General features: G+C 37.8%; 1 protein-coding gene across 2 annotated transcripts in view; it reads right to left on the bottom strand.

Annotated features, from left to right (window-relative positions):
* Positions 1 to 14515, bottom strand: part of TMEM184B (transmembrane protein 184B) — a 44009-nt gene that overhangs the window by 7383 nt on the left and 22111 nt on the right. For both annotated transcript variants that reach the window (XM_060777040.2, XM_060777041.2), the window contains exons 4-8: positions 13727 to 13892; positions 7022 to 7112; positions 6240 to 6315; positions 920 to 1011; positions 209 to 378 (exon numbers count right to left, since the gene is read on the bottom strand). In XM_060777040.2, the coding sequence (XP_060633023.2) occupies positions 209 to 378; positions 920 to 1011; positions 6240 to 6315; positions 7022 to 7112; positions 13727 to 13892 (595 nt within the window). The remainder of the gene's footprint in view (positions 1 to 208; positions 379 to 919; positions 1012 to 6239; positions 6316 to 7021; positions 7113 to 13726; positions 13893 to 14515) is intronic.

Raw genomic sequence — 14515 nt, 5'->3', positions numbered from 1 at the left:
GAACTGATAGCAGGGCAGTGAGAAGCGAGAAGTACAATAAATGTAAATAATGAGGAGGATAATATACAAAAACAGCACAAGAAAATGCGGTTTGTCTTAGGATAGCGGTTTTAAACACCAAGGAGATAAAGATGCATGCCTGCTAACATTTTAACAGGGTACCAAATCTTCTTGGTTACGTTTGCAAGTGCGTATGCTGATATCTCACCTTGCCAGAAGGACAGGAAAATGACAGACTTAACCATGAAGAATTTCAGGACGGGGCTGTAGGAACTGAGCAGTTCACGTGTGGCAAAGTAGAAAAGGAAGAGGGCATAGAGGGCCAAGCTCACAGAAATATTGTAAATGATAGTCACATAGAGATATCCACTTGAGACACTGTAAGAAAAGAAAACATGAATACTCAGTTTTTCAGGCAGGATTAAGCCTCCCACCTATGCAAATTCTTCTTCCCAGGTCTATCAGTAAACAGTGCCAAGACACACATAAATGATTTACCACAGCTATAACCAAATAGTGGATTAAATTGTTCCAGTGCCTGTGGTGGGTTGAGAGGCACTGCAGTTACCCTCAATAATTCTCCAGTGAAGGTTTGCTATTGGTTTCCTCTGAGGTTGAGAGAGAGAGCAACTTGCCCAGGGTCACCTAGTGGGTTTCCATGATTAAATAGAGATTCAAACCCCGTCTCCCGGAATCCCAGTCCAACATTCAACCCAGTACAAAATGGAGATCTTATTTGTTCCTTTCTTTAGGGAAGATAAGGAAATCCCTATTTTCTTGTAGGCAAAATGTTATTTCATTCTCTCAGATCTAAGGACAGGCAAGCTTTTTCTTATTAAACACATTTTGAAATTTCTTCACAGGACTACCAAGCTGGTATCACTTGACAAAGACATCTCCTTATAATTAAACTACTTACTCAAAGTCTCCATCCTGGTATTTGCCAAATGCCTGAAGGACGACTGTAATAATAGCCATAAGAGGCTTCACAACACAGAACTGCAAAGTGGCCTGATAGTGGTAGAAAGTAAAGAGGCAAGCAAAAGAAATACAGAAAAGAAATTAGAAAATGTATTCGGTATTTAATCTCCAATCAGTTCCAACCATCTTCAACACTTAAGCACATTAAACCCAGAATTATAATCAGCATTTCTGTTCACACAGACCAACAATGTGTTCTTAATTAATCACATTTTTAGGATAAAGATATGCCTTCAACACTAGTGAAGACTAGATACTGCAAAAGTAGCTCTGCAACTTTATTGAAAAAGGCTAAATTATCTGCTAAGTACCAGCTCTGACTTAATGTAAGGATATTACGACAGAATGGAGGGCGAAAGAGAGAAACGTGCCAAGAGAAAGGCGCGTCAAGCCAACCCTGACCGGGACTGCCTTACACCTGGAAACCAATGCCCTCACTGTGGGAGACGATGCAGATCAAGAATAGGGCTCCATAGTCACCTACAGACCCACCCTAGAGGATTATCCTACTCAGACATTGAGGGATCGCCTAAGTAAGTAAGTATTATGACAGAATACATAATAATAAAATACTCTGAAAAAGTGGTAAGAAAGTTTTAAAGACCAATTCTTGTTTATGAACCATGGACATCTTAAAGTTTAGGGAACTAATGACAGAATAGAAAAGTAGCCCACTCTCAACTATCTTGAGACTAAAACAATTGTGTTTTTAGAGGAGTATTTTTAATAGTTCATAGACCCAGTGGTCTACTCAGGATAACATTAGCAATCTGTTCTGTACATAACCCATTAATCATCAGAGGAATCCGACAGATCATTGTAACACCTAAGTTTGCTAGTGTTTATTTCACAACAAGAAAAAGGATTCCAGTGTCACAGAAGTTGACATGCCTGATCTAGCCATCGTTAAATGGGCTGGTCTAATGATGGGCAGGACTAAGTATATTTTTATTAGCTGCTTTTCTTAGAATAGCTCTTCATTGGCTTCTCTCACTGCAGACCTTTCTCTCCGCTTACTTGGCCTGAATTCTATTTGTATGCTCAGCTAGAGTAAATACACTGAATCAACGAGATTTACATTATCCCCAACTCACTATTCTACAACAGACTCAATGGGTCTACCCTTGTTAGAACTAGCAATAAGATTCATGATCTTTTTTCTTGAGTGTGTATCTCTGGCAAGAATTTCCCCTCGTTATTGACCAAAGAAAGGGAAATTCCAGACAGAAGTGTAGAAGTTGAAAAAATGCTCAAAGGGAAGTAGCAAATGTCTTAAATATGATCTCGTGTTTCATCTTGCAGTTTAGTAACCACACATATTTTTTGCTGCAGAGAAGATGATTCAAAGTGCAGGTCATGATAAAAAGCCCTAAACGGTTTGGGCCCTGCCTAGCTTCATGACTGCACCCTCCCTGTGTACATGCCTGAGCATTAAGATCTGTTGGGGAGGCCCTCCTCTCGTTCCTACCACCGTCCCAAGCACAGTTGTTGGGGACGAGGAAGAGGGCCTTCTCGGTGGTGCCCCCCTGGCTTTGGAACGCCCACACCAGGGAGATTAGGCAAGCCCCCACTCTGTCCTCCTTGCATAGGGATCTGAAGACTTGGATGTTTAAACAAGCCTTTGAGAACGTCTAGCCCCAATGTTCTGCAATCAATGACATAGCACTGGACTTTCATCCCATGCCCTTGTTCTCAGCTACAATTTGCACTATCCCATTCCCTTGTCTTGTTTACAGTCTGGCCATTTCTTACGATAGTTATTGGGCGCTGTTCTGAGTTTTAAATTGTTATTTCATATGCAATGTTTTTCTTTATTGTATTGTACTGTATGTCTATTTTATGTTGTTTTAGGAACTTTATGCCATATGTAAGCCGCCCCGAGTCCCTTCAGGGAGATGGAGGAGGGTTACAAGTATAAAGTTGTTGTTGCTGTTATTATTATTATTACTCCTTCATCCTTCATCAACTCAACCAGATGGATTCTTGCTACATAGAACTAATTTAAACCCACTAATGACCACTTGCTTCTTCAATCTCTCAATGAAAATATTTCATGTGAGCTATGTTAAAGACCAAAAAGCCACGTTAGTAGTACATACAAATAGTAGCTCTGCTGCATCTGGTTAAAGATCTATCTTCTTTAACATTCTGTTCATATAGTAGCCAACCAGTTATCTAGGGAAGCTCATACAAAGTATTATAAAGGTAATACTGCTTTGATCATCTTAGCAGGTCAGACTTCAGAGAACAATAATAACCAATGCCTGGGAATAAATTAGAAATGTTTTAGACATGTGACTGACTATATTTTTTACAAGGGTCTTGACGAGATCACTTACTAAATCTCCTCCATGTTTAAAATTTAAGTTCTCTCTCAGCAGAAAGAATGTCAGTTGTACCCATTTACTTTTCCAGGCAGTCTATGAACTAGCAATCATATTCAGAAAAGAAAGAATGGGGTGAAACGGTAAAATATTTCATTTCTCCTCCTTTGTGTTAAGCACACACGCAGTAGAACCTGGTTCTGCTGGCATCTGAAAGACAAAGCTAGAAGAGGGAAAAAGATTGTTTCTGATAAGATGGTCTTGGGTGGTGATCACAAACTGGGGAGATTAAGAATCCCAGCACAAGCCAACTGGTGAGTCATCACCAAGTCGTGAACTGGAAAAGGTCAAGCTAATTGTTAAACTGTGCTTCTGAACTTCCTCTTCTCTGTTCTAGGGATTGTTTATTCATCTTCCTGCAGCCCAAACCCACAAGCATTTATTTTTGGACACTTCCTGGTGAAGAAAGTGTTAAGACATATGGGAAAAAATAGTGGGTGCTGGCAACCTAGACATTTGCTGTGTCATCATGCAGAAGTCTAGGGGGGGGGGACCCCAAAAGGTTAGCATCTAAAATGGAGTTGGTCCTCTCTAGAGTTACAATTTCACACCATTCAAGTTTCTGTCTAATGGTGAAAAATATCCCAACTGCAAAACTGTTGCTCATAAACTTTCTGACTTCTCTATCACACAATCACTCTGCAAACATAAGCATTAACACATCAATAAAAACAGAGAAATTGTTCCTGCAAGATGACACGTCATGTCCTGCATCTGTAACCAGAAAGTGGCTGTGGTCACTACAGATCAGTCTTTCTCATTTTTTTTAATCCTAGAAGAACTATTTGAGAAGGGTGAAGGATGAGCAGAAAGTACTGACTACTCAATCCTGCTGGCACTTTATACCAAGAACAATTTTTATCATCATCTCAGCAATTTATGGCTGAAACATTTAATATAATTTATTCACTGCAATTAAAATGGGAGAGGTTCCCTTGATGTAGTTTGGTGGCTCATGCTGGACTGCTTCCTCTGCAAATCTTATGCACAGAGTCCCATATGATGAGCACATGATATTTAATCACCCAGAAGAAGCTACACTAAGTATTGGCCATTATGAGGTATGAAATAAACAATCTACACAAGCAAGTCAGAAATCTACATGCCTTGTTGAAAGCTAATTGCCTGATACCACAAATACATTAAAAGTAACCTAGTTCTGTCATGCCCACACTTCCTAACTAATAGGTCACCTTGTATTCCCTCATCACACACTCGACTCTTTGCCCACTTAGTCTCTTTTCTTCAATTCAATTTGAACTGAAGGAATACTTTGTATGTTTTAGCTATATGCTGTATGTGTGTGTGCGTGTCTTCACATCACCTAGAATCATAGAATAATAGAGCTTGACGAGACCGCATGGGCCATTGAGTCCAACCCCCTGCCATGCAGGAAAAGCACATTCACAGTACCCCTGACTGATGGCCATCCAGTCTCTGTTTAAAAGTTTCCAGGGAAGGAGCTTCCACCACACTCTGAGCAGAGAGTTCCACTGCTGAACAGCTCTTACAGTCAGGAAGTTCTTCCTAATATTCAGGTGGAATCTCCTTTCCTGTAATTTGAACCTGTTCATTTATGGCAAGGCCATGAATTTCACAGGGTTTCCTTAGGCAAGGAATGCTCAGAGGTAGTTTTGCTAGTTTCTATCCCTGAAATATAGCCTACCACACCTGGTATTTGTTGTCAATATCTCATCCAAGTACTGACCAGGGCCGATGTTAGTTTTTAAAATCAGGATATGGTACCTTTAGTGTACTATATTGTTTTAAATTGTAAGTGGACTAATGTCCCAGTTTTGGGAATGGCAGAAATTATAACTACAATGATGATCTCTATATGCTCAGTTCATTTCTGTTATCTTTTTATAGTACTTACAATGACATAATTTTTCTTTAACGATCTCTGCTACCAAAAGCTTTTTTAAAAGGGCTTTGAAATGCTTGTATGCAGGCACATTTTTGCCAAGGTGTTGGAGTGAAAATATAGTTTACAATATAGTCTTTATACTCAAACAATCCAAAAAGGTTGTACAAAATTTGAATAATTGGAGGGAGGAGGGGAGAGAATCAACACATGATCATCATGTGCAAATATCCATGAGGTAAAACAGAAAGGGTTTCAGTAAACATAACATGGAGGAACTAATTTAAAAGGAGGAACAAAAGACAAACTGCATGTTAGTAAAACCAGGTGTATAATGCAGTACAGGGAAAGACAATAGATCACAGGAATCATGAAAGTAAGTTATCAAGACATACCATACAATCAGAAGTGAAATGTTACTGCATATGAACACACCATAAAACCTTTCCACAATCCAAGTTAAGATGATACTATGCACAATCAATAACCCACCTAAGTACTGAAGTTTTACTTTGGCATTACCATTTGGGAGTTCTGGTTTCAAATTTATTTTTGAGTCTCTTGTCAAATTCCTCTCCCCATATTAGTTAAACTACTAGAAAGAGAGATACAATATGTAGAGCTAATAAGCAGTTGTCTCCTGTATTACAGAAGACTTAGATTAAAACTGAAATGGCAAGTTACATAAAGAAAGCCAAGTGAGACCTTGATCCAAAATTTCTCTGCTCCATAATTCATGCATCATACCCGCACGGCTACATAGTTAGTTACAACTAGAACCTGCTTTCTAATTCTCAGAAGGGTGTCAAAACTGTCAGGCATGGGACATGTTTTTATGTGAAGTCTCAGATTTCTTAGCAAAATGTAACAATTGAGACAAGGAAACGATTTTTTCTTTTCACATTACCCAACACCTACATCCACTCTTACAAAGCTGACCAAAAACCTATTTGGAAGAGACTCACTAGAGCCAAGTTCTTGACCTCTTATCAGCTTCTGTTAAACCATACCTGTTTGCAAAATCTCAGAAATCCAATAGAGTAAGTCTTTCCCCATAAGCAACAAGTTCCATACATACAGCTGGACCTAAAAGCAATACAACAAGATGTTCAATAAAGTACAACATAACAATCAAGCTTGATGTAAAATTGATATTTAAATAAACATATCAAAAGTTTATAGTGTCTGGGTTCTCTATTTTTGGCACTTTGACAGCTGTAATAGGAAATAGAAAATAAAAATAGAAAAATGGGAAAAAAGGAAAAAAATACAAAAGCAGGACAGAATACAAATAATTCTTATTATGTCTTATTATAACTATCTCATTTTTAGTTTCTAAAGGGAACAGAGCTAAAAACGCATCTAACAAACAAATAAACCAGGTACATAGTGTGGACTCATAGGTCTCCCTCTCACTTAACTTCATTTAGGCATACCAACGTGTACTGCAACATCCAAGACTGAAATGCCTTAGGCCCTTGGGCAAGACAACAACATAAAACTACAGTAACTATTGTGCCTAAAATGAAGGCTTTGGACAGAATAAGAGCACAAAGGCTTCAAGTCCAAATTCATATGCAAACAAATGTTCCCAGCCAGCTTGGTCCAGATACTGGAACTCAGGTGATCTCATTCAACATCAGGACATCTGTCATATAAGATAAATTTCAGTGGCAGAGGTAGAATAAGTGCTCTGACAGATAGATGTCCCTAGCCGCCTTTCCCATCCCACCAAAGAGAATGGTTATGTATATGCATATATGACAGAATGAGAGAGATAGGCAATACTCACTCAATAGGCTTCCCTCTAATCTCAGACATGATTGAGCTTTCCCCACCAAGGTATTCATAGCACAGGCTAAGGAAATTGTAGATAACAAAAGCTGCCAAAAGAAAAAGAAGAAAAATGGAAATAATTGCTAAATATCACTAAGTATATTTGAAGTACTTTAAAATAAGTGCTTTTTAAAAAAACAGGAGGGGGAAACAACAAAAGGAGGAAATATCCCTTCCCCCGCAAAAAGCATTTTCTCCTTGTTGTATACCATCAAGTTTCTGATTTATGATAACCCTATGGCGACTCTATTGTGGGGTTTTCTTGGCAAGATTTGGTTGCTTTTATCCTTTTATCTTCCTCTGAGGCTGAGAGAGTATGACTTGCCCAAGGTCACCTAGTCCCCATGGCCGAGCACACCGACTAACACAACACTGGCTCACTCCCCAAATGTCTACATCCTATCAATTCTAAAAGAATTTAACACTGCATGCAATAGGACCATGACCAAATTAAAAAAATATCTATTATTTAAGGTAAAGGTAAAGATTTCCCCTTGACATTAAGTCTAGTCAAGTCCGACTCTGGGGGTTTTATAGCTGAAGAGACAGCTTTGTCCGTAGACATCTCCAAGGTCATGTGGCCAGCATGACTTTATGGAGCACCGTTACCTTCCCATCAAAGCTGTTCCTGTTGATCTACTCACATTTGCATGTTTTCGAAGCTAGGGCTAACAACGGGAGCTCACCCCATCCTGCAGAGTTGAATTGCCGACCTTTCGGTCAGCAAGTTCTGCAGCTTAGCGGTTTAACTTGCTGTGCCACTGCGGACCCATCTATTAATTATATGAGTTTAATTAAAATCTCTCAATGGATGAAATAATAGTGTGAAAGATAAATGAACTCCTGTTACATTATTTGTAGGTGCTTCGCCACACATGCCCAGTATGACAAGAAGACTTCTTTTTCTAAAATGGTCCCCGACATCCACAATTTCTGCAATGGTTTCTATTTTATTTTTGTAATAATCTGTTTTTTGATGGTTTGGGTATCCTTGAAAATTTATCCATATATTTACAATGATTTAGAATAGAATTGAGGAACATTTGGCTTTCAAGATGTAGTTGGACTACTATAATGTTCATCTGCCCTGGATATTCTGGTCAATGGTGTGGTATGATGAGAATTTTATTTTAACCACAGTCAGAGGGTCGCAGGCTCCTTTGCCAATTTAAACCTGTAATGGGTGATGTCAGATCAGTCTCTATTTGCAGCTATACATGAACGGTTGCAGGTGAGTTTCAGAGTGAAATTGATCTCTTACTGCCATACTGCCAAATCCGAAATAGTACAAAATAGGGACTAAGAAGTCTGAGCAGCAAAGTGAGGCAGAGGCAGTAAAAGGAGGAACAGCCTTTTGCTCTTTGGTGAAGCTTCCACTCCTATCTTCCAAATCATATTACAAAATACAACAAGTCAGCAGACTAATGTTTCCACCAGGTAAAAATATAATCCACATTTATTCTAGGTAGCTCAATTTAAGTACACAAACCAAAATATGCAGATTCTGATCATGATCTATATATTAAAATTATAGTCTTCTATAAAGGAGAATAGTTTGCAATTTCAGACTTAATGGACAGCTGACCATCTAAGCAAAATATTACTAAGATCAAACTCCCAAGATCCACATGATACATCTTTAAGCATGTCTCAGCATTTTTATACCAAACTAATTGATACAATTATTCAGAAAGAACTATAAGATCACAGGAAAATATGACTTGCTGAAATGGCATTTGCACTATATTTTATTTGTCACTGACAGAGTCACAGTGCTTCCTAGTGTCATTCTGGGACACTGCTGCTGTACTAGATGATTCAGTGCCACTGTCAACTTTAGGGGCTTTGTACTTAAAAATTGAACAGCTACAGGTTGAGCATCCTTTATTCAGAAATCCGAAATAGTATAAAATCTAAAATTGTCCACATGAGTGGCTGAGATTGGGACACCTTCTGGTGGTTTAAAGTACACAAACTCTGTTTCATGCACAAAATTATTTTTCAAATGTCAGGTATAAAATTATATATGAAACATATTTTTTGTATTTAGACTTGCAGCCCAATTCCAATATATTTCATTATGTACATGCAAGTATTGCAATTTAAAAAAAAAACAACTCTGAAATTTGAAACACTTCTGGTCCCAAGCATTTCAGGTAAGAGACAATCAACTGGTACTTTAATTTTAAGCTTGGCCAGGCAAACAGACAGACATTCTCTAGTATGAGCCACTAGGTACTGACCCTAACAATTTCATCAAAAAATAAAATAAAATGGAGTAATAATGTGTACATGAAGTTTTGTTCACATGGAAATCAGAACGGATTTCTGCATGCCCAAAACATCACATGTTACATCTAAATCTCACCCCAACCAGAGCACGGACAAGTCATTTTATTTTAATAGAGCATATATTTAAATTGCAGAATTTTATATTACTTTGATAGAAAAAGATATCATCTAACATTAGAGATTTAACAAACGCACAAACAGTAGTGAGTTTTCACATGTTTGTGTATTATGCTATCACAATTTAGATTTCATTTCACCTTATAGAACACATGTGAATGTGTTTTGTATGCTTTCAATTCATTTTCTATGCTTGGGTATAATTTGTATACCTAATGTTCCATACAAAAGGATGCTGGTTTAATTTAGCCGATGTAGTGACTATGTTCTATATCTTAGTTATCCAAATTATTTCATTTTGGTCAGTTAATAAAAGCATTTTTAAAATTTAAAAAACAGTCTCCTTTGACACAATCTACATAAGATGGCAAAGGATATGTCATGAAATACATTACACTTAATTTCTAGGCTATGGTTTCTATTTGGGCTAGGCAATACAGAGACAATGAATTGTTATGATGTTTGTTTCCACCATGGTCTTTGCTGCAGATTTGCCAATGCAACAATGGCAAACACACTGCTTTTATCTTATGTAAATCTTATTCATGCCTCATCACATTAAGTTCTTGCATAATGAAGTTCTTAAAAATCAACCTTGTTGAATTTGAAATTAAAACTGACAAGCATATTTTCCAACTTCACTCAAGATCCTCATTGAAGTACATTAAAGAAACTAACATATGAAAATTTACCTGGGAGTAGGTCCAATTTAATATACTATAGAACTTATTTCTAAGTGGACATGTGCAGGATTGTGTTAGAATTATATGACAAATTACTCCCAACATTTTCCATTGAAGCAACAGCCAAAATATCAACTGGGATTTTCAAAATGCTAAAACAATTGAATGCCTCATATCCCAATATTAGGCCATTTAAATGGCCAAGTGAAAATAGGGTAACTATGTCCTAAGTTACTGTACTGTGTGCATATACATTATGAAGCACTGGCTGCCACAAAAATAAGATTTAAAGCTAAATACATATATTTATTAACATTTTTCCAAGGCTAATTATCCCAAGGGATAAATCTTTCTAGAAATGAAGTCAGATTGCCACCCTCCCTCTCTTGTTTCTTCCTTTTCCTACAGTTTTGAAACACTTCTGAAGATTGAGAACACATGCTGTGTGTGTGAAGGGGATAACAATATAACTCATCATCTGACAGACGGGCCATCAAGCTGGCCACACTGGCAAACTTTAGAAAGTAGGCTGACCCTTCAATGCAGATGTTGCGATGTTTGCAAACTCCCTAGGCGAGACAATGGAAATAATCACTGTTGCTAGGAGAAGGGTGTTATGGAGCAGCCGGCTTCCTGTAATGCCTCTGTACACATCACACACACATACTCATTGATGGCAGAGAAATGGGAAAACGAAGCCAAACAAAGATGGCCTCTGGACTATGCACCCACCATCTGTTATTACACTCTAGCCCACTGTTACAGGTGTGAAAGGCCAACTGATCGCTCCAGATGATTAGCTGGTTCATGCACCCAAGGACATTCTCACTAGCAGCAAGTATTGCACTATTTTTGTACAAGAAGGCTTAATGCAAGATGTCGCAATAAAAAGCAAAAAACCGAGGCTCAAAGGGAGAGAAATATGCTTAGACCTAAATGTGTGTTTACTTAGGCCTAAGAATATAGTGTAGAATGAAAATTTCTATTCAAAAGACTCAAAAGAAGTAGGGGAACAGTTTCCACTTATTTAAAAAGGATCACCATGATGTAGATGAACATTTTGCTTTAGCTGAGATTAAAGAAGCTCTACAGCAAATAAAAATAAAACAAGAGGGGCATGGCAGTATCTCCAGAAGCCTAATAACATTCTGTGAAGCACTAATTATGTAACTTCCCAGTGGACAAGTGCTCTATACAACTATGGCTCCAGAGCTGCCAAGAAGTTCAGTTTAGTGTGCTCAAGCTTTAGCTCTGTAGAGTGCATGTGCACCTGGAAATTATAGCAGTGCTTCTAAGTGGATTCCTAGAGCTTTTAGACAATCATAGAATCATAGAGCTGGAAGGGACTTTGTGGGCCATCCAGTTCAACCCCCTGCGAAAAGCAGGAAAATCACATTCAGAGCACCCACAACAGATGACCATCCAGCCTCTGTTTAAAAGCTTCCAACGAAGGAGCCTCCACCACACTCCGGGGCAGAGAATCCCACTGCTGAAAAGCTCACACAGTCAGGAAGTTCTTCCTCATGTTCAGGTAGAATCTTCTTTCCTGTAGTTTGAAGCCATTGTTACACATCCTAATCTCCAGGACAGCAGAAAACAAGCTTGCTCCCTCCTCCCTATGACTTCCTCTCATGTATTTATACATGGCTATCATGTCTCCTCTCAGCTTTGTCTTCTGCAGACTAAACATATCCAGCTCTTTAAGCCACTCCTCATCAGGCTTGTTCTCCAGACCCTTGATCATTTTAGTCGCCCTCCTCCAGCTTGTCAACATCTCCCTTCAATTGCAGTGCCCAAAATTGGACACAGTATTCCAGGTATAGTCTGAAGAAGATGCCCATGTCCTACACAGCTTTTACTGTAGTTTACAACAGGTTAATTCTAATTTTGAGATGTGGGCTGAGGATGATCCCCCTTAAGCTTTATAAGGAATAATTTTGAATAGATTCTAAAGGAAAAGTTGAAAATGTTGAAAATGTTGGTGGGCCAGAGCGAAGAGAGGGGAGGCCAGGGGACAGCACCATCTTGTCTCCTGCATTTGCCATCCATTGGGGACCCCTCCCCTCAGCACCAACTGCCCCTCTGGGCCAGAGCGAAGAAAGAGGGGCTAGGGGACAGTTCCACCTTGTCTCCTGTGCTATTCTAATAATATGCTATAATATAATATATTGTATATACATATATATTTATAATACTGTAATCTAATGCAATATAATACTAGTAATTATTTTTAAATGTGTAATGATTTTGTATTCTGTATATCTAACCTGTTGTAAACCGCTCTGAGTCGCCTAAGGGCTGAGAAGAGCGGTATACAAATAAAGTAAATAAATAAATAAATACTGTAGAATGAGTTACCTGTACAGATAATAGTAAAAATGTGATTCTCATGAGAAGTGAAGAGTTCTATTAGTTGCCTTTCTGGAATAATGTTCTAAGATCTATATGAATATATAATTTTAAAAAAGATATACTCCAGAAAAGGCATATTTCAGAGTTATTGGATTCGCTGATGGCCAGCTGCAGACTCTCTCTCCCTCTCAACCTTATACCATCAGTTTCTGGCTTGTCCTACCAAGGTCCCAAAAGAACTGTTCATTATGATTTCATAATAGCCTACTAAGGGAACTCAGAAATAAACAGCTATCTGATTTAAAAAAATAGCATCATTTTATGAGTCACCATAGCCAAAGGAGTCCTGCTTCTCTGCAAATTCTTTTTTATGTTCATGGCTCTGTTTCGTAATTTTATATTACTTTTTTTTTTACTTCAGATGAAAATACTTTCTTATTCCACAGAAGAAAGTAGACACAAATGCTAACTAATCTCGCCTTTGCTCAAGCCTCATTCAGAACTCACAAGTAACAAATTACAAAGAACCTGTTAATGAGTTCCTTTTCCCAATAATTAAGGTATAATACACTGCATTACAACCGTAACCTAATAAGGGATAACTTCAGCCATTTTACAGTAGAATTTGACACTTTAGTTATTTGTTAAAGTTACAGAGTTTTGGCCTCACTAAATGGAATAGGAAAAATATTATGTTTATTCTGTTTATTCTATGTGTGTATGAATTTTCTGCTGTTAGCCGGCCTGAGTCCCTCTTCGGAGGTCGAGAAGACCGGGTTATAAAAGCTCTAAATAAATAAAATAAATAAAAATATTACTTGGTTGAAGTGCCAGCTGGTGCTGTGCTGCATGCTGATGTATTGTGTTCTGTTGCAAGTTAATGGGAGGAATACACCTTGTAGTATTAAGATAGTGTTTGCAGGTAACTAAAAATATCAATTTGTTATTTTTTGAGAAACAAGAAAGTAAAGAACTACTTTCTAGAAGATATTGCATGGATATCCAACCAGTTATTAACTAACTACCATTGGAATAGTACAGCTACCTTGAAATATTAACTTTACCTAATTAATTTTTAAAAGTAAACATACAAGCTAATCCTATCTCTCAATTCAGCTCTAGACTCCTTTTCTGCACCAGAGAGCAACAGCTATTTATGACAGCCTGACAACCCTTACCAAAACCCACTATTGCTGCAGAGCCCTCCAACAACTTACCTTCATAGCAATCCCTCACTGTGCCAAAGTACACATAGTACTGGTCATTCGTGAAGAAAAGGAGGCTGAGCCATGAGTCGACAGCATAAATGGGCACAATGAAAAGGATCCGGACTATATAGCGCTGTTCATTGGGGCAACTGTAGCAACGCAGGTGCATATAGATCTGGATGAGAAAAGATGGGGAATGGGATGAGAGTCAAACCACAACAAAGAACAAGACCACAACAAAAAACAAGAACAAGAGATATCTGGAATTTGGGAGATGCAATAGCAAACTACATGCAACCATTTTTATATATTTTGGTGTAGTGGTGCTCTCATAAGATCATGTATTCTGAAGTTATAACATTTTTCAAGTCTACACTCTGTATTTATATTGCATCTATTATTCATATATAGCAGAATAATATTAAGGAGTAAAATGCTTTTAAATATATAATTTTTGCAATATAATTAAGAACATGTTCTACATCACATTTTGTGATGCAAAAAGCATTTCTACAGTTAAGAGTTTGATGATCTTTGGTATTAATTCCATTGAGAGAGTAAAGAAGTTTGCCTTTTTAAGGTTGCAAAACTAGAAATCAAGGAAATATATTAGTATATGAATGAGATTTTTAATATGCTATTTACTCATCTACAAGCTGCTCTCAAATTCGCCTTCTTGTAATTCCAGTAAAATGGAAGCCTAGCACTAGACACATTCCTAGTTAATGACTATGAGCATAAATTTATCCTACACTACCATTTTCCATCACAGTCTTTATAACCATGTCTCAGTTTCAA

Source organism: Anolis sagrei, chromosome 5, assembly GCF_037176765.1.
Source record: "Anolis sagrei isolate rAnoSag1 chromosome 5, rAnoSag1.mat, whole genome shotgun sequence".
NCBI lineage: Eukaryota > Metazoa > Chordata > Lepidosauria > Squamata > Dactyloidae > Anolis > Anolis sagrei.
The sequence above is the reverse complement of the archived record's forward strand: the minus strand, read 5'-3'. Positions and strand labels throughout refer to the sequence as shown.